The sequence below is a fragment of the Eubalaena glacialis genome, chromosome 14 (assembly GCF_028564815.1).
Source record: "Eubalaena glacialis isolate mEubGla1 chromosome 14, mEubGla1.1.hap2.+ XY, whole genome shotgun sequence".
Lineage (NCBI taxonomy): Eukaryota > Metazoa > Chordata > Mammalia > Artiodactyla > Balaenidae > Eubalaena > Eubalaena glacialis.
The window spans coordinates 86,271,126-86,292,550 of NC_083729.1; the positions used below are offsets into that span (position 1 = coordinate 86,271,126).

A 21,425-nucleotide genomic window follows, 5' to 3' on the forward strand; every position below is an offset into this window, starting at 1 on the left:
AGAATGAACGATCGAATTAGAACAACCACCATTTTACAATGAAATAATGGATCTAGTAATGATCATCAGCAGGTGTAAAAACTATCAGGTGAAGGTTCGTGGATGGATCACACTGAGAGAGACCCCCTGAACCCACTGCTCAGTCTCAGCATCCATCACCAGAAGTGGGACAAACAGAAAGCATGTGCCTTGTGATGTGACGTGACAGTAAGTATCCAGGACCATCTTGAATCTAAATCTAATTTTAAATATCTAGATCCAGCTATCATTCTACAAGAAATTCAGAGAATACAGACATGAGTTCAATCATACCAAAAGAAAGCAAATCCAGATTGTGGGATATTCTCCATCTGATCAATGACATGAAACAAAGCAGGGAGGGTGAAGTAAAATTGTTATAGATTAAGAGACTCAAGAAGCATAACCCCACTGACACAATAAATGGGCATCAACTTTTTAAACCCACAGCGTTTCATGTGGTTTGTCAGCATTCATGTACCTTGGTAAGTGGACATTTTTGCCCATGGTGATGGATGAGAAGCTGCTACAGAGTCTAGAAGGCTCACGGACTCTTCAAAGAGGCCAAAGAGTACCTTTAAATTTTTGTCTCTTATACGGTCAATTACTCTATGACATAGGAACCAAGAATATACCGTGGGGAAAGGACAGTCTCTTCAATAAATAGTGTTGGGAAAACTTGGACAGCCACATGCAAAAGAATGAAACTGAACCACTACCTTACACCATACACAAAAATCAAAATGGATTAAAGACTTGAACATAAGACCTGAAACCGTAAAACTCCTAGAAGAAAACATAGGGAGTAAGCGCTTTGACGTTGCTCTTGGCAATGACTCTTTGGATTTGACACCAAAAGCAATGGCAACAAAAGCAAAAATAAACAAGTGGGACTACATCAAATTAAAAAGCTTCTGTGGCACAATACTGTAAATCAACTATACTTCAATAAAAAAAAAAAACCTTCTGCACAGCAAAGGGGACCATCAACAAAATGATAAGGCAATTTACAGAATGGGAGAAAATATTTGCAAATCTATATCTGGTAAGGGGTTAAAATCCAAAATATTTAAAGGACTCATACAACTCAATAGCAAAAACCCAATCCAATTAAAAAATGAGATCTAAATAGACATTTCTCCAAAGAAGACAACAGACGGCCAACAGGTACATGAAAAGGAGCTCAACACCATGAATCATCAAGGAAATGCAAATCAAAAACAGGAGATATCGCTTCAGATCTGTTAGAATGGCTTTTACAAAAATGACAGGAGCTAAGTGGTAGCGAGGATGCGGAGAAAAGGGAACCCTTTTGCACTGTTGGTGGGAATGTAAGTTGGGGCAGTCGCTATGGAGAACAGTATGGAGGTTCCTCAAAAAATTTAAAATAGAACCAGCATATGATCCAGCAATCCTGCTTCTGGGTATTTATCTGAAGGAAATGAAAACAGGATGTTGAAGAGATATCTGCACCCCCATGTTCATCGCAGCATGATTCACAATAGCCAAAATATGGAAACAACAGAAGTGTCCATCAATGGGTGAATGGATAAAGAAGATGTGGTACATATATACAACATATTATTTAGTCATGAGAAAGAAGGACATCCTGCCATTTTCAACAACATGGATGGACCTTGAGGGAATTATGCTGAGTGAGATCAGACAGAGAACGAAAAATACTCTATGGTCTTACTTACATGTGGAATCTAAAAAAGCCGAACTCATAGAAACAGAGTAGAATGGTGGTTACCAGGGGCTGGGGGCTGGGGGAAATGGGGAGATGTTGGTCAAAGGGTAAAAACTTCCAGCTATAAGATGAGTAAGTTCTGGGGATCTACAGCACAGTGATTATAGTTAATTATACTGTATTATATACTTGAAAATTGCTACGAGAGTAGATCTTAAATGTTCTCACCACAAAAAAGAAACGGTAATTAGGTGACATGATGCAGGTATTAGCTAATGTTATGGTGGTAATCATGTGGCAGCATGTAAGCGTATTAAATCAACACTTTGTACACCTTAAAACTCCCACAACATTCTATGTCAACGATCTCTCAATAAAGCTGGAAAAAAAAGAGAGAAAGCTCTTGTCTCCCCTCTGCGCTGTTCTCTAAGGACATTATTTGTACTTCTCGGCGTCATCATACTCCACCCCAAGCTTCCTCTCCTAGCATCACTCTAGCAAACTTTCACCAGTAATTGAAGACCCGCCCCTGCCAGGTGCTGAGAATATAAAGATGAAAGGGGCACTGTCCCCACTCTCCATGGGCTCTGGTGATAGATGATGGGCAAGTGGACAGGTCATTTCAGCCCAGCTCACCCCTCCTGCTTTGTTCTTGTTCCTTGGCTGGAGGGCCCGCTGAGTGTTCTGGTCGAGAGACGGGGTGGGTAGAGGCGAGTGTTATACTGTCCCTGGGGCTGGCCCAGTGAAGACATGTAACAGTGAGCAATACTATACGATAATGTCTTGCTCCCCAAGAGTTTGGCGCTGCCTTACAAATGCGTGTATAGCCCGTCCTCTCCACTCTTCACAAGGTCCCATGTGGGTGCCTCCTGCTCCCTGCCAGCACCAGAAAAAAAAAACAACCTGAAAGACAAAGCTCAAATCTCTCCTCTTTAGTCGTTTGGTGCCACCAAGCGGTCAGTGTAATTAATACTCCTTTAGAAACAGGCAAGGAGACTGGTGAGGAAGGAGGGGACAGGACCCCTCACGGGGATGCTGAAGCCCATGACCCCATCTCAGCGTGGTCTGTCTCCCAGTCCCAGGGTCATTATGCCTTATCCTCAAATTAAGGTGCCAATGTTGTTTAAAAGAAACAAAACCTGGAAGGCAACAAATCTGGTTTTGGTTTTGTTTTTGTTTTTTCCCTTTTACTCACAGAAATAACTGCTGGAATAACCAAAGCATATGTATTATAACTATATTTTGATGAAGTACAAGTTACAAAAATAACGATTTCTTCACTAGACTTCCCCATATTTCATACCTATTGAAATATGGGTTTTTGTTCTTCCGAATAATATTTTTGGATGATTTTTCTAAGACTGAACAGCAAGAAGCCTTCCCCCTACTCCTCTCTCTCTCCAGTGGAAAATTTTCTTATTAGGTTACTGAGGACTCAGGCTTAGAGAGATGTATTCTTCTGGTATAGTATCCAGGTCCTCAAAAGAGTTTTAAGTCAAATTAAATGAGGGATTACTTCCTAATCTTGCTATTTTCAGCTGTAGGACATTGGGCAAATTTTCCAAAATTTCTCTAAAGCTTGGTTTGTTCATTTATAAAATGGTATATCTTACCTCCTCTTCCATAGTTATATAGACTTTTAATATATACACACCTGGCACATAGCAGGTACCTGATAATGTTCCCCTGTCCCCCGCTCCAATTTTCTCCATCCCTATGTACAAAAAGACAGAAAACACCATATCTATGGAAGAACCTCCAATGGAATTACCTAGGAGGAAAGTAAGCTCAGAAATCCACCAGGTTACCACGACAACGAGCCCAAGTATTCGGGTCCTCCTGTGACCCCTCCTGCTCCTTGGAACACACAAGCCTGAAGGAATGGAAAAGGCAACTTACTCCAGCTCATCCTCTGAGTCGTAGCCCACTGGCCCTGACTCGACGGCAATGACCTCATTCTTCGCCTGACTTTGTTTCCAGGTGCTACTTCCTGTGGAAGAAGGCGATTCCTTTCTCTTCTTCTTCCCAAAGAACTTCTTAAACGTTTTGAATTTGGACTTTTTCTTTCCTATGCAAAAAGAATGCATGTGAGTATTTACCAGACACGTATGAGAAGTGCACGAGAAGGAGAGAAAGTAAGATTTCTGTCCGTGCATCAATTATTCGCTCCTGAAAAGTCCTTTTACTACACAGAAGGATGTGAAGCACACAGCATACCATTTTTGCACACCTGAAAATAAATCTTGATTTCTGTCTATTTTAGACATTGAATGAAAGAGTCAAGAAAGCTTTGGAGCATGATCACAGAATCAAGGCACAAGCAACTTCCCTCTTACTTGAAATCAACAATTTTTTAACATATCTTTCACTTCCTTGGTTCAATTTATTCCTAAAGAGTTTATTTTTTTGATGCAACCATGCTTTTTATTTCTATTACCATACATTTGTTTTGCCCATTCTTGAATTCACACAGCACATCCTGTATGAGTAGAATCATACAGCATATACTCTTGTGTGTGGCTTCTTTCCCTCCATATACTGCTTTTGACACTTTGCATGGTGATGCATGCATTTTGCATTCTTCCTCTTTTTCTAAATTGCTAAGTAATATTCCACTGTATAAATGAAATCAGATTTTAATCCCTAAAATAAAAATAGTCAAAAGCAAAAAGTCCTGATGAGGTAAAGCCCGGATATGATAACCCAAATTATTTTCCAAGATAATCCTCAAGTGCTAATACATATATATATGTATATATAACTGAATCACTTTGCTGTACAGCAGAAACTAACACAACATTGTAAATCAACTATACCTCAATAAAATAAATTTTTAAAAAATCCTCAAGTGCTGCATTTAGCATGGATGTGGGCACCATGGACAATCAGAGGAGGCCCAGCCTCACGGCAAAAAGGGCTCCTGGAGTGCCAAACGCTAACAACTTTTGGGGAGAAAAACTGTCAAATGGTGGTGGCAGCGCTGAGCCCGACTCTGCCATGCTTCCTGGATTGTTAGAATCTACACTTTTAAGCATTTTGTGATCTCTTCCCTGATGTCTCCTTCATTCTCACCCACAAATTCCATCATATCCGGGATCCCATGATTTCGGCAGCTCAGCAAAGTCCATTCCTTTCCTTCTGAATATGAGAACTAACAACAAAAGGATGGAACATCACAGGTTACCAGGATGCTGTCTAATATATCCTGAAAATTTGCTAACAATCGATTCGTTTGATAAGTAAATCATTCTGTAAGCTGAATTCCTTTTTTTATCAATTTACTTTTATTTATTTATTTATTTATTTTTGGCTGCGTTGGGTCTTCGTTGCTGTGCCCCGGCTTCCTCTAGTTGGGGCGAGCGGGGGCTACTCTTCGTTGCGGTGCGCGGGCTTCTCATTGCGGTGGCTTCTCTTGTTGCAGAGCACGGGCTCTAGGCACGCGGGCTTCAGTAGTTGTGGCACATGGGCTCAGTAGTTATGGCTCGTGGGCTCAGTAGTTGCGGCGCACGGGCTTAGTTGCTCCGCGGCATGTGGGATCTTCCTGGACCAGGGCTCGAACCCGTATCCCCTGCATTGGTAGGCAGATTCTTAGCTACTGTGCCACCAGGGAAGTTCCTGAATCCCTTTTTAAAACACCAGGATCTTTATATTTGGTTTATGTTCATGCCCCCCCTTGGGAAGTTTACACGATCTTGCCTTAATGTGGAGAATTTCTTAGGATTACTCTATAGTTGGAGTACCTATATTACCTTAGGTGGAGAAGATCCCTGCCCAAAAGGAAATGAGTTCTACAGCCAAGTTTTCTTAACTTCCAGTGCAAGTTTCCTTACCTTTATAATCTCAGAACGTTTATATTGTTAACTGATTGGTCTCAAAGAGAGCTTATTATTTGGAAAGCCTCTTCAGAGATTTCTGCATCTGCCAGGACACCATCTGGCCTTTGCCTAGTTGACAAATAGGTACGCACCCCTGAAGGTCTGAACAAACACGCAGCCTCACGATCCTTTACAGTCGAAGATGCTGCTTCGGGATTAAAGCAAGTGGCTACCAAGACCCAGAGTACAGCCATTGAACACTTGTTTGATTTGCCATGATTAGTTGGCCATCCACTGGAGGCCCATTTGTGTTATATCTGTTAGGCTGCTAGGCATTTTCATTCAATTTCTTTAATGGTTATAGGAATTATTCGGGTTTTCTACTTCTTGAATTTGTTTTATTGTTTCATTTTTCTAGAAATTTGTCTTTATCTCCCACATTTTCAAATGCACTGGCATATAGTTGTTAATAATATCCTCTTATTATCTTAGCATCTATACTATCTATAATAAAGCCCCCTTTTATCAGCCCTGATATTATCTGTCCCTCCTTTTTCCCTGGATCAATTACACAAGAGGTTTGTCAATTTCATTTGCCTTAAAAAAAGTTTGGCTTTGTTAATTCTCTCTACTGAATGTTTATTTTTTTATTGGACTAATTTCTGTTCTAGTTTTTCTTTCCTTCCTCCTACTTTCTTCAGGTTTACTTTGCTATCTTTTTAACTTCTTGAGATGAATACTTGGCTAATCAATTTTTAGGCTTTCTGTTTTTATAATACACACATTTAAGGCAATGCATTTCCTTCTAAATCTGTTTTAGCTGCATCTACATGTTTTTTCTTCTTTTTTAAAATATTTATTTCTTCATTTATTTGGCTGTACCAGGACTTAGTTGTGGCACACTGGATCTTCCTTGCACCACGCGGGCTTTTTAGTTGCAGCACACTGGGCTCGTAGTTGCGGCATGTGGGATCTTTTTTTTTTTTTTTTTTTTTTAGTTGCGGCTATTGGAATTCTAAGTTGCGGCACGCGTGGGCGATCTAGTTCCCCCACCAGGGATCGAACCCAGGCCCCCTGCATTGGGAGTGCGGAGTCTCAACCACTGGACCACCAGGGAAGTCCCTGCATCTACATGTTTTGATATATAGTTTCCTTACTATTCGCTTGAAAATATTTTCTAATTTTCATTATAATACCTTTTTGGACCTATAGGTGATTTAGAAAAGTATGTCAATATTCAAGCACTTGGGGATTTTCTTATTATCTTTGTTATTGAGCTCTAGCTTAATTGCGCTGTGGCCAGAGAACATACCCTGCGTGATTTGAATCTGTTCAAGTTTGTCGAGACTTGCTTTATGGCTTACCATGTATTTGTAAATGTTCCTAGAGTGCTTGAAATAATGTATTTTCTTCAATGTTCTATATACATCGATTAGGATAGGCCTTTTTCTTTTTAATTGTGTTGTCCAAGTACTTTGTCTTTAATTTTTAATACATTTGTCCTATCAATTAGGTATTAAAAATAACCCACTCTGATTGTAGATTTATCGTTATTTAACTGTCAATTTCTACTCTATAAATTTTGACATTATGTTGATAAATGTCATAGAAAGGTAAAATTAATATCTTCCTGAGGAAGTGAACCTTTTTTGAAATGACCCTCTTTATTTTTAGTAATGCTTTTTGCCTTAAATTTTATTTTGATTGCTATTGATACAGCTATGCCAGCTTCCTCTGGCCCAGTGTTGCAAGGTTCATTTTTTTCTATCCCTTTTACCTTCAACTTTTCTGAATCCTTATATTTAAGAGATACAGAGTTTTAGAAAGCCAATTTGAGCTTTAAACTTCTAACTGGAACAATTAATGTAACTAGCTACTGACACTTATTCTAATTACTGATATGTTAATAAAAACAAGTCTACCATCTCTGTGGTTTTTCTTAATCTCCTTTCTGGCTGTCTTTTGGATTAACTGACTTTAAAAAATTATTCCATATCTTTCCACTTCTAGTTTGTAAACTTTGCCTTTTATCTCTGTCCTTTCACGGGTTACCCTAGAAATTATACCACACATTCTATTAAGGGACAAAACAAGAAAGTTAGAATACTTCAATCCTATGTTTATGCCCTACTGTTTTCATTCTGATCTTTAAAAACCCAAAAGATATTATTCCATCTTCATTTAGATGTGTTTGCTTGTTTCTCATTTTCTTTGCTTATCATTCCTTCCTGTGTCCAAATCCTCCATCAAGGATGATTTTCCTTCCACCTGAAGGGAGATTCCTTTAGAGTCTGAGGGTCTCCTGGTGACAAACTCAGTTTTTGTTTATGTGAAAATGCCCTTATTTCTCCTTCATTCCTAAAATATCATTTTCCTAGGTTTAACATTCTAGGTTGGCAGTTATTTTTTCTAAGTTATTCTTTCAGTAATATTGAAGACATTATTTCACTGTTTTGTGGCTTCTGTCGTGTGGTCAAGAAGTCAGTTTTTTGTTCCTTCAAAGGTAATCTTTTTTTCTCACACTAATTTTAAGATTTTTCATTTTTGTCTTTGGTTTTCTATATTTTCATTCTATGTGGATTTCCTTTTATTTATCCTTTTTGGGATTCATTCAGTTTCTTAAATCTGTGGACTGGGGCATCTTTTGTTTTTTTTTTTAAGTCAATTCCAGAAAATTCTCGGCTGTTCTCTCCTCTCCTGAGACTGTGCTCAAATGTATGTTACACCCTTTCACTTATCTCTACATTTCTTGTCCTCTTTCTGTATTTTCCTTCTTTTTACCATTCTGTGATACATTCTGTATACTTTCTTGTGCTCTCTCTTGAGCTGATATAATCTGCTATTAAACTCATCCACTTAATTTTTTTTTTAATAAATTTATTTATTTTTATTTTATTTATTTTTGGCTGTGTTGGATCTTTATTGCTGAGCACGGGCTTTCTCTAGTTGTGGCGAGCGGGGGCTACTCTTCGTTGCGGTGCACGGGCTTCTCATTGTAGTGGCTTCTCTCGTTGTGGAGCACAGGCTCTAGGCATACAGGCTTCAGTAGTTGCAGCACGTGGGCTCAGTAGTTGTGGCTCGCAGGCTCTAGAGCACAGGCTCAGTAGTTGTGGCGCACGAGCTTAGTTGCTCCGCGGCATGTAGGATCTTCCCGGACCAGGGCTCGAACCTGTGTTCCCTGCGTTGGCAGGCGGATTCTTAACCACTGCGCCACCAGGGAAGCCCCACTTAATTTTTAATTGTAATAGTTTTACTTATTTCTAAAAAATCCACTTGATTGTTTTTCATATCTGGTACCTCATTTAAAAGTTGTTGTAAAAATTACATCAGTAAAATTGACTCTTTTTGGTGTATACAGAGTTGAATAATCACCATCAAAATCAAGATACATCATCATTGTTCTGTCTTTTGTAGTCAAACCCTTCCCCTACCTTTAACTCCTGGAGAGCACTGATATCTTCTCTGTTCTTATAGTTTTGCCTTTTCCAGAATGTCATACAGAGTGATTCAGACAGTATGTATCCTTTTGATTCTGGCTTTTTTCACTTACCACCATGCATTAGAGATTCATCCATGTTGTTAAATCAATCAATAGCTTGTTCCTTATTATTGCTGAGTACTGTTCCATTGTATAGATATAAACAAAGTGGTAAACAAAATTAAAATTGTTATAGGCTTTTGCGTAAACATAAGGTTTCATTTCTCTTAGGTAAATACCTAGGAGTGGGATTGGTGGCGCATAGACTAAGTGTGTATTTAATTTTATAAGAAACTGCTAAAATACTTTCCAAAGTGGCTGTACCATTTGCATTTTCATCAGCAATATATGAGAGTTCCAGTTGCTCTGCATCCTCACCAGCATTTGTTTCTGTTTTTGTTTTGCCATTCTAATAGGTGTATAGTGGTATCTCAGTGTAGTTTTAATTTGCATTAACTAATGACTATTGATGTTGAGCACTTTTTCATGTGCTTTTTTGCCATCTGTGTATCTTAAGTAAAGCATCTTTAAAAACCTTTTGCCTATTTTTAATTGGGTTGTTAGTTTTCTTACTGTCGAATTTTGAGCGCTCTTGTCAAATGTGATTTGCAAATATTTTCTCCCAGTCTGTGATTTGACTTTTCATTTTCTTAACAGTGTCTCTTACAGAGCAAAAGTTTTAAATTTTGATAAAGTCCAATTTATCGACTTTTTCTTTTAGGGACTGAATTGTCATATCTATGAACTCTTATCTAATCCTTGGTCATAAATATTTTCTCCTATATTTTCTTTTAAAGCATTTATAGTATTACATTTACGACTATGATATACTTTAAATTAATTTTTGTATACTCATTTGAGTTCAAATAAACTTTGAACTCTCAAAGTTCAGTTTTTTACATATGAGTGTCCAATTGCTTTAGCACCATTTGTTGAAAAGACAATTACCACTGCATCTACTGAAATGTGACAGAGGAAAAGTAGTCCTAATATAGAATAATAAGGAAAATCTATCTGTAATATATGAAAAAAAGTCTCTAATGAAATTAGTATTTGAAGCTAAGAATTAAGAGCTAGGATTTAATATTATTGGAAGCTGTTCCCCTAAACTACCTCAAAGACAATCACTACTAGCACTTTGACTTAAAACAAGAGAGAGAGACGGAGAACTTTGTCACCAAAATAAGGTGAGTAAAAATGGCTGATACAGGAAAAGGCACATGTGGGGAGATTAACGTTTTCTAATGTCAGTTTTACAACTCTATAAAGACATACAGAGCAATCTATGGATAACAGTAAACCAATCGCATAACTGGGTAACTCTTGGAATGTGTTATGAGGTGATGGTTGATGGGCTTGGAATTTAGCTCAGTAGAAAGTGCAATAAAGGTCTCCTGAAGGAGAATAAAAGCCATAAAAGAGGAATCAAAGGCTCTCTCTTGATATCATTATTTCTTCTGGATGATTAGACCATCCAATACTTTGCCTGACGTCCTACTGAAACTTTTGGATGTTCCTGGATGATAAATGATTCCATTGCATCTCACTTCCTTTGCTTTCGAGTCAACCAAACTTGGGGACATGTTCACCTCCAGGAAGGAGGAAAATGAGTAATCCACCCACACCCTCGCTGCCGTGTCTGACAGAGAAGCAAAGGAGCGCCGCCCCCGAGTGGCCGCCAACAGTCTGGACGTGCTCTCCAGCCACATGTGTCTGAACACACTGTGAACTGAACCCACACTCCACGTAGAGAACCCAAAGCCCTGGCTCTAGCAGCCCCTCTCTCGGCCCTACAACGCAACAAGGGCTCCGCCCAGCACAGGGGAAGTAAGGGCCTTACCTGTGCTGTCCTCCCCAAGGCCTTCCGCGGCCTCCCGAAGCTTAATGTCCATCACCCTCGTGGAAATCATGTCCAGCTCACTAAAATCAGACAGAAAGTCATGTTAGAGGAACAAGTCTAACAGAAGTTATAAATGACTGAAATGCTGGTGACTGCCTTTTGCCCATGTCCCTGGCAAAGACAGATTCCAGGTCAGTGGAGGCCAAAAACATGTCCACAGCTCAAGATTAGTAACCACATCAGCATTTATCTAATCACTGACCAGAGCCATTTAATGGAAAACTGGAAAATGCTTCACCGATTTACACAATGCAGATTTCGTTCCTTTCTTTGAAAAAAAAATTTCGGAAATTAGGTTTTTCTCTTGTTCACTGCAGAAAGTTTGGAAGATAGAACGAAAATCACCCATTATCCCGCCAACCAAGAATGAGTAACTATGGAACGTTTTAATGTATTTCCTTCCAATATCTTTTATGCAAATATTTATGTGCACAAGCACACATGCACCATATTAGTAAGACTGAGTTCCTGATTTTCTTATCCCACATCAGTAAAATTCTTGATGTTATTGTAATGGCTACATAATGTTTTGATATTATGCTGTACCATCACTTATTTTTATTGTTTCTTTTTTGAACTTTTTATGAAAACTTTCAAACAGATATAAAAGTACAGAGAATGTATAATGAATTTAAAACATGGTGACTCTTGCTCATTTTTACCCCTTCTCCACTCCCCGCTAACTAGGTTATTCCAAAGCGAATCATTCCACATACCATTATCATTTCATCCATAGGGACTTGGCTTCTCCCTAGATTAAAAATTTCTGACCCTTCATGGAAATCAAATAAATGATTACTGGTCAATATTCCTGCTACAGAGTATTGAGCTGTGCCCCTGCTTTCCACAACTGACTTTTAAACAGCACATTCTATCCCACACAGACTAACTCCTCATTTACTTGGAAAGCTATTTCTTATTGGCAATTACTATGAATTCTCATACTTTAAAAGGGAGCTGAAATATTTAATTCACCAATTTACATTTACCACTTGCACACAGTACATAATGGGAAATGATGGGAGAAATAAAAAAAATATTTAACAGAGGAAAGGAGATGCAGGTCTTTGCTAGAGCTGGGTCTGATATTTAGGTCTCCTTTAATATTAATGTCAAACTGCCCCATCCCTGACCAGCCAAATCCTTAAAAGGTGAACAAACCTTCATTAGCCTTGCTTCTTGATTTTGATATAATTTGGCTTTACAAAAATGTTGGATCAACAGAATGAAGGAGAAAAAAACCACACACACCATCAGCTCAACTGATGCAGAAAAACCATCTGACAAAATTCAACACCCTTTTATGATAAAAAAAAAGGCTCAAAAAACTAGAAATAGAGAAAAACTACCTCAGCATAATAAAGGCCATATATAAAAAGTCCACAGCTAACATCATACTCAACAGTGAAAAACTGAAAGTTTTTCCTCTAAGATCAGGAACAAGACACTCTCACCACATCTATTCAACATAGTACTGAAGTCCTAGCCAGAGCACATAGGCAAGGAAAATAAAGGGCATCCAAGTTGAAAAGGAAGAAGTAAAATTATCTCTTTTCACATGTGACATGATCTCACATGTAGAAAATCCTAAAGATCCCTGCCACACCGCACACACACAGAACTGTTAGAACAAATAAATGAATTCAGCAAAGTTGCAGAACACAAAATGAACACACACAAATGAGTTGTTTCTATAAACTAACAATGAACAATCCAAAAAGGAAATTAAGAAAATAATTCCATTTACAGTAGCATCAAAAAGAATAAAGTACTTAGGAATAAATTTAACCCAAGAGACAAAAGACTTATACCCTGAAAACTAAAAAATGTTGATGAAAGATTGAAAATAATGCCAGTAAATGGAAAGACATCCCATGTTCATAGATTGAAAGACTTATTATTGTTATGATGTCCATACTACCCAAAGCAATCTACAGATTTAACGCCATCTTTATCAAAATCCCTGATCCCATAGTATCCTGCTGCTTAATGTTACTATAGGGGGATGGGGCGGCTACCAGAGGATTTGAAGGAAGAGGCAGTAGAGAAGGAGCAATGCAAGGAGCAAGGAGAGTAAAAGTGGTGAGATTTGGTTAAGAGTCACCAACTACTACCCTGGATACCATCTTCTTAGGTTGCCACTGAGCTAGAAGTATAAGTGCTTGAGCTTTCTATTGCTTGAATTTGGAGTTAAGAGCTGCAATTACTTATCAAGCATGCAGCATATCATCTCATTTAATCTCCAAGAACTCTAAGTATTCCCATTTTGGAAATGAGAACATGTATTATGTATCAGGTAAGTTTATTAACTGGCCCAAAGTAGTGAGGCAGAGACACCAACCTATATGCTCATATTGACTGTATATGCAGGATGGGCAGGCACTTATGAGGCCTGGGGATACAGCGATGGATGAGACCAACTTGGTCCCTGCCTCTTGCAGGTGCTGACCCAGTGGAGTGAAGCATCCTGAGCTGTCCCCAGAGGGGCTTAAGGGAAGCTGGGAAATCCAAAGGACACCAATCTCCCACGGAAATGGCTCTGCCTGCCAAGCAGCCCCTGTCCAGCATCAGGCCAGGCCCAGAGGCTGAAGGAGCCCCAGGAGACCATCCATTGGGTCTGACAGGGCATCTTAGTCTGCAGGGGGAGTGGGGGTGGGTTGAGGCTGCCATGATTTATCAGCTAACACTCTTAAGAAACCATGAGGTTACCTTCAAAATGTCCACTTCTGCACATTTTACAAAATGTTCCTTGCCGGGAAGTGCTGAGAACATGCAAGTGTATGTGTGTGCACAAGCCTCGGAGGTGGGTGTACAGGAGGGCGCCCATCCCGCCGAGTGTGGAGTGGACCCAGGAGCTCAGAAACGCTTCTCCCTGGATTGAACAATGTGGCTGTGATAAAGCCCTGTGCACAGGGCAGAGGGCTCAGGAGCAGGTGGGAGGGTGAGCGGGAGACACGAAAGGGTGGCCCGGTCCTCACCTTACTGGAAGGTACGTTCTCGGCGGGGGCCCAGGTGCAGAGAAGATGCCAAGGCTGCTTATGAACTCACGCTCAGAGGCAACAGTCACCCCACAGGCAAAGGGACGAAAAGTCAGCCTCGCCCCGTGTGGGAGGCTTGAAAACCTGCTCATGTTTTATGTTCCAAACATCTTCTTACTAACAGGAGTGCAATATGGTGCAGAGAAAAAGGGAAAGACTTGGAAGTGAGGCAGTCCTGGAGCTGAAGCCGCATCCCACCACTTATCAGGGCTGAGCCTCTGTTTCCTCATTTACAAAATGGGGGCAATAACACTTGAACTAAGTGAGACTGAGAACACAGCACATACAAGCACCCGCTGAGAAGAGCTGTCGGTTTCCGCATCTCGTTTCTCACCATGGGCTCACGCCTCTGCACAATTGCAGACAAGAACACACATCACCGGCACGCCCTAGGGGCTGGCCATTCTGTCTCACGTAGGCACAGTCTCCTTGTGCAAACGGCTTGCTTTGGAGCCACCAGTATCAACGATCAAGACACCTGGGCTCCTAGATGACCCTTGATCTTCGCAATGCTCCACAGCCCAATGGACCATGAATGAAACTGCTGCCAAGTAACTGATAAAAATATATGCCAGGCCACGGAGGAATGTCCTTCACCTGAGACTGCGGGGCGTGCAGATGGAGGACCATCCCCTTCACTCGGATGCTCCAGGTGCAAACGCTCTGCGCTGTTACAAGGGAATGTCTTCTCTGTTAAGCCCAGTAACTTGCCCTGCTGAATACATGTTCCCCAACCCGAGCAAAATTGAAGAAAAAGCCAGAAGGAGAACCATAATTAGAAAGGCAATGTGGCAAACAGCCATTATCTCCCAGCATCCCTTTTGCTTCTCGCTGTAACTCAAAGTTCAAGTCAAGTGGCCCCAATGTCCCCTCAACCAGCTTCTGCCCTCCACCATCCCACCCCGTTGCTCTGACAGCTCAAGTCCAAGTACAGAAAAACTTGTTCTTTAAACCTGGACCTGAGGGGGCCTCTTCAGGGGTTCTAATTAACTCAAAAAGGTGCTGAGCCTCAAGACCCCTCTGCACAGCACTCATCTGGGCGCCTACAGGATCCAGGGGAGTTCTGGATCCAAAGAAGGATCCTTGTGAGGGCTGCCCCACTGCCTCTCTCTGAACCCTAACTCACCACAGGCTTCTCCCCAGCTTCCAGCAGAATTCCATCATTAGTTGCAGCTTATACTGAAAAGTTCTACAGAAGTTTATTCACGTGAAGAATGAGAACAGATTTTAATATGGTATTTTAAAGGTACCCATCCATTACACTTATTTACACAGTGCAAAGAAAAATATCTGTATCCTGATTACATACCTCTGAGCCCATAACTGTATACAAAAACCTTAGGGTCCACCCCTACAGACCCACTCATTCCACACCACCCTCCAGGCCCTGTTTGCATCTCTGTGGTATTCTGTCTCAGCCCCTGTACCTGTCTTCACAATGCTCACCACAGCTGTCAACAGCAACTTGTTTGTTAGGTGTCTGCCGACCACTCCCCTCACTGCCAAGGCTGTGAGCTTCTATGCCTGTCACATCCATTGCTCTCTTACCAGCAGTAAACAATCCAAAAATGAAGTTAAGAAAACAATTCCATTTACAATAGCATACAAGAATAAACTACTCAGGAATAAATTTAACCCAGGAGGCAGAATACTTGTACTCTGAAAACTACAAAACATGGTTGAAAGAAATTAAAGAAGACATAAATAAGTGGAAAGCTATCCTGTGTTCACGGATCAGAAACTTAATATGTTTAAGACAGCAATACTCCCCAAATTGATACACAGATTCAATGCATTCCCTTATCAAAATCCCAGATGGCTTTTTGAAGAAATTGACAAGTTGATCTGAAATTTCGTATGGAAATACGAAGGACCCAAAACAATCTTGAAAGAGAAGAACAAAGATGGAGGACTCGCACTTCTCAGTTTCAAAACTGACTACAAATCTACAGCAATCAAGAATGCATGGTACTGGCATAGAGATAGACATATAGATTAACAGAATTCAGGGTCCAGAAATAAAATATATTTATGGCCAATAGATTTTCAACATGGGCGCCAAGACAATTCAATGTGGGAAGAATCAGTCTTTTCAACAAATGCTGGAACAACTGGACATTCACATCCAAAACATAATTTGTACTCCTACCTCACACTATACATAAAAATTACCTCACAGTGGCTCATAGACTTAAATGTAAGCGCTAAACCTAGAAAACTCTTTGAAGAAAACATTAGAATAAACTTGTGATCTTGGGTTAGGCAATGATTACTCAGATGCAACACCAAAAGGGAAGACAGATAAGTTGGACTTTATCAAATGTATAAACTTTTTGTTTCAAACCTATCTATCAAGAAAGTGTAAAGGCAGCTCACAGACTGGGAAAAATATTTGCAAATCATATATCTGCAAATCATATATCATATAGATATTTGTACCCAGAATATATAAATAATTCTTATAACTCAATAATAAAAGACATCCATTTTAAAATAGATGAAGGATTTAAACAGATAATTGTACAAGAAAGGTAAACAAATGGCCAATAAGTGTATGAAAAGATGTTCAACATAATTAGTCATCAGGGAATTGCAAATCCAAACCAAAGTGAGATACTACTTCACACTCACTAGAATGGCTCTAATCAGAGAGATAGACAGTCACAAGTGTTTGCAAGGACACAGACAGTCACAAGTGTTTGCAAGGACATGGAGAAATTGGAACCCTAATTCATTGCTGATGGAAATGCAAAATGTTATAGCCACTTTGGAAAACAGTTCCTAAAAAACCCCACAAAACGTAAAGATACCATACATTCCAGCAATTCCATTCCTAGGTATTTACCCTAGAGAAATAAACACATATGTCCATGGAAGATTCTAGGGATACAGTGGAGTAGGAGGCACCAGGAATCTGTCTCCCACTTCGAAAACAACCACACTGGCAGAATCTGTTTAAGGTAACTACTTTGGAGTGCATTTAAGGCTTGCAACTTCCCCTGGAAGGTTGGTATGCAAATTGCAGTTAATTTCAGTCAATTTCAGCTCTTAGCTCAATAGCACCTACTCACCCCCACTCCCTACCCCGCTGACAGGCAGCCATGAATCTGTTCCTGGAGCAGCTTGCACACAGCTTGAAGGAACCATGGTGGGCACAAAGGACCCTGCTCTCCAAATACTGGGGATCTGTGCTGTGATTAATGCTTATGATGACAGAGTTGCAGACAAAGAGGTGGGCCGCCGCTATTGCTGCACCTCCCCCTACTGTTGAAAGCCCCTCCCCTTCTAGCTGCACTAACTTCCAGGAGCTTTAAAGGCCTGGGCTGGTGCTCCATTTCTCCTCCTCCACTTCAGTTTTCTCTTTTCCCCTTTTGGGAGCCAGACATTAAGTACTGGGGCATTCAAAAGCAAACTGTATATATGGGGCAAATGAGAAAATTACTGTATATGCCCAGGGAAAGGCATAGGCTTAGAAAAGATCTGAGAAGACCTTAAGATTACAGTTCAGGCTGATCCTTGGCACAAAAATAAAGCCCAGCAAACCCAGAGGAAGGGGGAGAATCCGATTTCCAGAGTTACCACATTATTAGATTCAAATGTTCAGTTTTGAATCTGAAAAAGATCTGGTGTTAAATCTACTAGACAAAGACTTTAAAACAACTATCTTAAAGATGCTCAGAGAACTAAAGACACAGAGAAAATGAAGAAAATAATGTATGAACAAAATGGAAATATCAATAAAAAGAGAGAAAACCTTAAAAGGAAGCAAAAAAAAAATCTGGAGCTAAAAATAATAATAATAACTGAAATGAAAGATTCACTAGAGGGTTTCAAAGACAGATTTCAGCCAGTAGAAGAAAAAATCAGAAAACTTGAAGATAGGACATGGATAAAGTGAACAGAGCATAAGGGACCAGTAAGACACCATCAAGTGGATCAAAATACACATTGTAGGAGTCCCAGAAGGAGGAGGGGGGAGAGAGGGGGGCAGAGAGAATATTTGAAAAATTAATGGCCCCAAACTTCCCAAATTTGATGAAAGACACGAATGTAAACATCTAAGGAGCTCAATGAATTGAGATACATTATAATCAAACTGTTGAAAGCCAAAGATAAAGAATCTTGCAAGCAGCAAGAGAGAAGCAAATCATCACACACAAGGAATCCTCAATAAGATTATCAGCAGGCTTCTCATCAGAAACTCTGGAGGGTAGAAGGCAGGAGGCCAATATACTCGAAGTGCTAAAAGGCAAAAAAACAAAGTCAACCAAGAACCCTATACATGGCAAAGCTGTCTTTCAAAAGCAAGGGAGAAATTAAGACATTTCCAGATAAATAAAAGCTGAGGGAGTTTGTTACCACTACACCTGCCCTGTGAGAAATGTTCAAGGGAGTCCTGCAGGTTGGAATGAAAGGGAACTAGACAGTAACTTGAAACCATATTTTAAAAATGGATAAAGAATATGTGGTATATATACAGAATGGAATACTTCTCAGCCATAAAAAAGAATGAAACTTTTCCATTTGCAGCAACACGGATGGACCTGGAGGGCATTATGCTAAGTGAAATAAGTCAGACAGAGAAAGACAAATATTGTATGATATCACTTATATGTGGAATCTAAAAATACAACAAACTAGTGAATATAACAAAAAAGAAGCAGACTCACAGATATAGAGAACAAGTGAGTGGTTACCAGTGCAGAAGGGGGGAGGGGCAATATGGGGGGTAAGGGATTAAGAGGTACAAGCTATTAGATATAAAATAAGCTACAAGGATATATTGTACAACACAGGGAATATAGCCAATATTTTATAATCAATGGAGTGTAAACTTTAAAAATTGTGAACCACTATATTATACACCTGTAACATAATATTAAAAATAAACTATACTTCAATTAAAAAAACACTAACTTAAAAAAGCTCAGTAAAGGTAAATACATGGCAATTATAAAATGGTAACTATATACATGGTAAATATATGGGCAATTATAAAAGCTAGTACAGTTACCCTTGAACAACATGGGTGTGAATTGCCCAGGTCCACTTAAATGTGAAATTTTTCAATAAATATGTACTATAGTACTACACAATCCACGGCTGGTTGAATCCCTGGATGCACAGCCACAGATACGAAGGGCCAAGTGTAAAGTTAGACTTGGATTCTGGACTGCGTGGAGGGTTGGTGTCCCTAACACCAACATTGTTCAAGGGTCAACTGTATTACTGTAACAATGGTTTGTGGCTCCACTTTTTGTTTTCTACACAATTTAAGAGACTAATACATTTTTAAAAAGCAATTAGTCTCCAGCTATAAGGTCCTGCCATCCCCAGAAAAGAGTTAATAAAGCCACTGGAGTACCCATCCATGCTAAAAAAAAAAAAAGCAGTTAGTTGTCTAAGATCTAGTATTACTGTAACTTTGGTTTGTAACTCCACATTTTATTTGCTACCTAATTTAAGAGGTTACTGTATTTTTTCAAATTATTAATTTATGTTTCTGCGCAATGTTTAAAGATGTTATTTAGTGGCATCAACAGCTGAAAGGAAGAGGAACAGAGATGTAAAGGAGCAAAGGTTCTGTGTGTCATGGAAGCTAAGCTGGTATAAATCCAAATTAGAGTGTTATAACTTTAGGATGTTAAATGTAATCCCTATGGTAACCACAAAGAAAATAGCTGTAGAACACACACAGAAAGAAATGAGAAAGGAACTTAAAAGTTTCACTACAAAAAAATCAACTAAACACAAGAGAGGACAGTACTGCAGGAAATGAAGGATAAAAAAATCTATAAGGCATAGAGAAAACTAATAGCAAAATGACAGAAACAAGTCTCTCTTTATAAGTTGTAAAAAGGAAGGAAATTCTGAACTCTGCTACCACGTGGATAAACCTTGAGGATGTTATGCTAAGCAAAATAAACCAGTTGCAAAAAGGCAAATGCTGAATGATTCCACCACTTATTTAGAGGAGTCAAAATCATAGAGACAGAAAGCAGAATGGTGGTTGCCAGGGGCTGGGGGAAGGTGGAAGGGGGGGGTAGTTTAATGAGTACAGAGTTTCTGTTGTGCAAGATGAAAAGAGTTCTGGAGATGGATGGTGGTGATGGTTGCACAGGATGGATGTACTTAATACCACTGAACTATACACTTTAAAATGGTACACACAAAAACGCACACAAAAACGTATACACCGATGTTCAGCATTATTCACAATAATCAGAAAGTAGAAATAGCCCAACAATTGATGAATAAATTTAAAATGTGGTACATACATATAATGGAATATTATTCAGTCGTAAAAAGGAATGATGCACTGATGCATGCTACAGTATGGATTAACCTTGAACACATTATGCTAAGTGAAAGAAGCCAGACACAAAAGGCCACATACTGAATGATTCCATTTATATAAAATACCCAGAATAGGCAAATCCATAGAGAAAGACAAATAGATTCCTGTTCGCCTAGGGTTGGGGAGTAGAGTGCTGGGGGAGGGAGGTAGAAAGGGAAGTGACACCTAATGGGCACAAGGTTTCTTTGGGGGACATGAGTATGTTCTCAAATTAGATTATGTTCATAGTTGCACAACTCTAAATATACTAAAACCTGTTGACTGCACACTCCTAACAGGTGAACTTTACGGTAGGTAAATTATATGCCAATAAAGCTGCTGGAAAAAAGCGTGACCAGAAAAAAAGGTGAAATAAAGACATTTTTGGAAAAGAAGACATGATACAATGTGTCTCCAGCAATCCCTCAGTAAAGGAGATATTCAGGGAAGAAGGATATCATCTCAGATGGAAGCCTGCAGGTGCAGGTAGGAATGGAGGGCAGTATATGTGAGTAAATCTAAACGTGGACGAGACGAGCAGGTTGTCTGGATCTCAACCAGACGCCCTGTACGCAACTGGCAGGAATGTGCCTGCCCTGCTCTCCCTAACCCACCGGCTTCATTTCCTTCCAGCCCAGGACCTTTGCAGATGTTGTTCCCTCTGCTTGAATGCTCTTCCCTGCTCTTACACTCTACTTCCTTCTATCAACTCCCACTCAGCCCTCAGGGACCAGCTTCACTTCCACATCCCCCCAGGGGTCTGATCAGATGAGCCAGCACCTCCCACAATGCACAGTGAGAATCCCTGAACCTTCTGTTCACAGCACTCACCAGTTTTCATCACACCTCTGTTTGCACGATTCTGTGATCTGGTTCCCCTTTCTGGATTTAAGCCTGCTTACCTTCCCTGTACCTTTAACTAACTTTTCCTTTTCTTGGGGAAGAAGACGAAAATAAACTGGGACTTGACTATTGTTCTCTAGTGAGTCACACCAGGATCTGCCTGTACCTTTTTTTAGAAAAAGAAGTTTCACATTACTGAGGCAACGGAATGTGTAAGGCTTGCAAAGTTCCTGTGAGAAATCTCTGCTTGAAAATTGTGCCAGCTTTACTGCCTCATGATAGATACTTTTATCCTCAAGAGCAGAA

The 21,425-nt window shown here is 39.8% G+C and overlaps 1 protein-coding gene across 1 annotated transcript in view; it reads right to left on the bottom strand.

The window, feature by feature from the left end:
• CRACDL (CRACD like) overlaps positions 1-21,425 on the bottom strand; it is a 124,261-nt gene that overhangs the window by 36,136 nt on the left and 66,700 nt on the right. The window contains exons 2-3 of the mRNA XM_061211094.1: positions 10,842-10,921; positions 3,608-3,776 (exon numbers count right to left, since the gene is read on the bottom strand). Of these exons, the coding sequence (XP_061067077.1) occupies positions 3,608-3,776; positions 10,842-10,911 (239 nt within the window). The 5' untranslated portion in view covers positions 10,912-10,921. The remainder of the gene's footprint in view (positions 1-3,607; positions 3,777-10,841; positions 10,922-21,425) is intronic.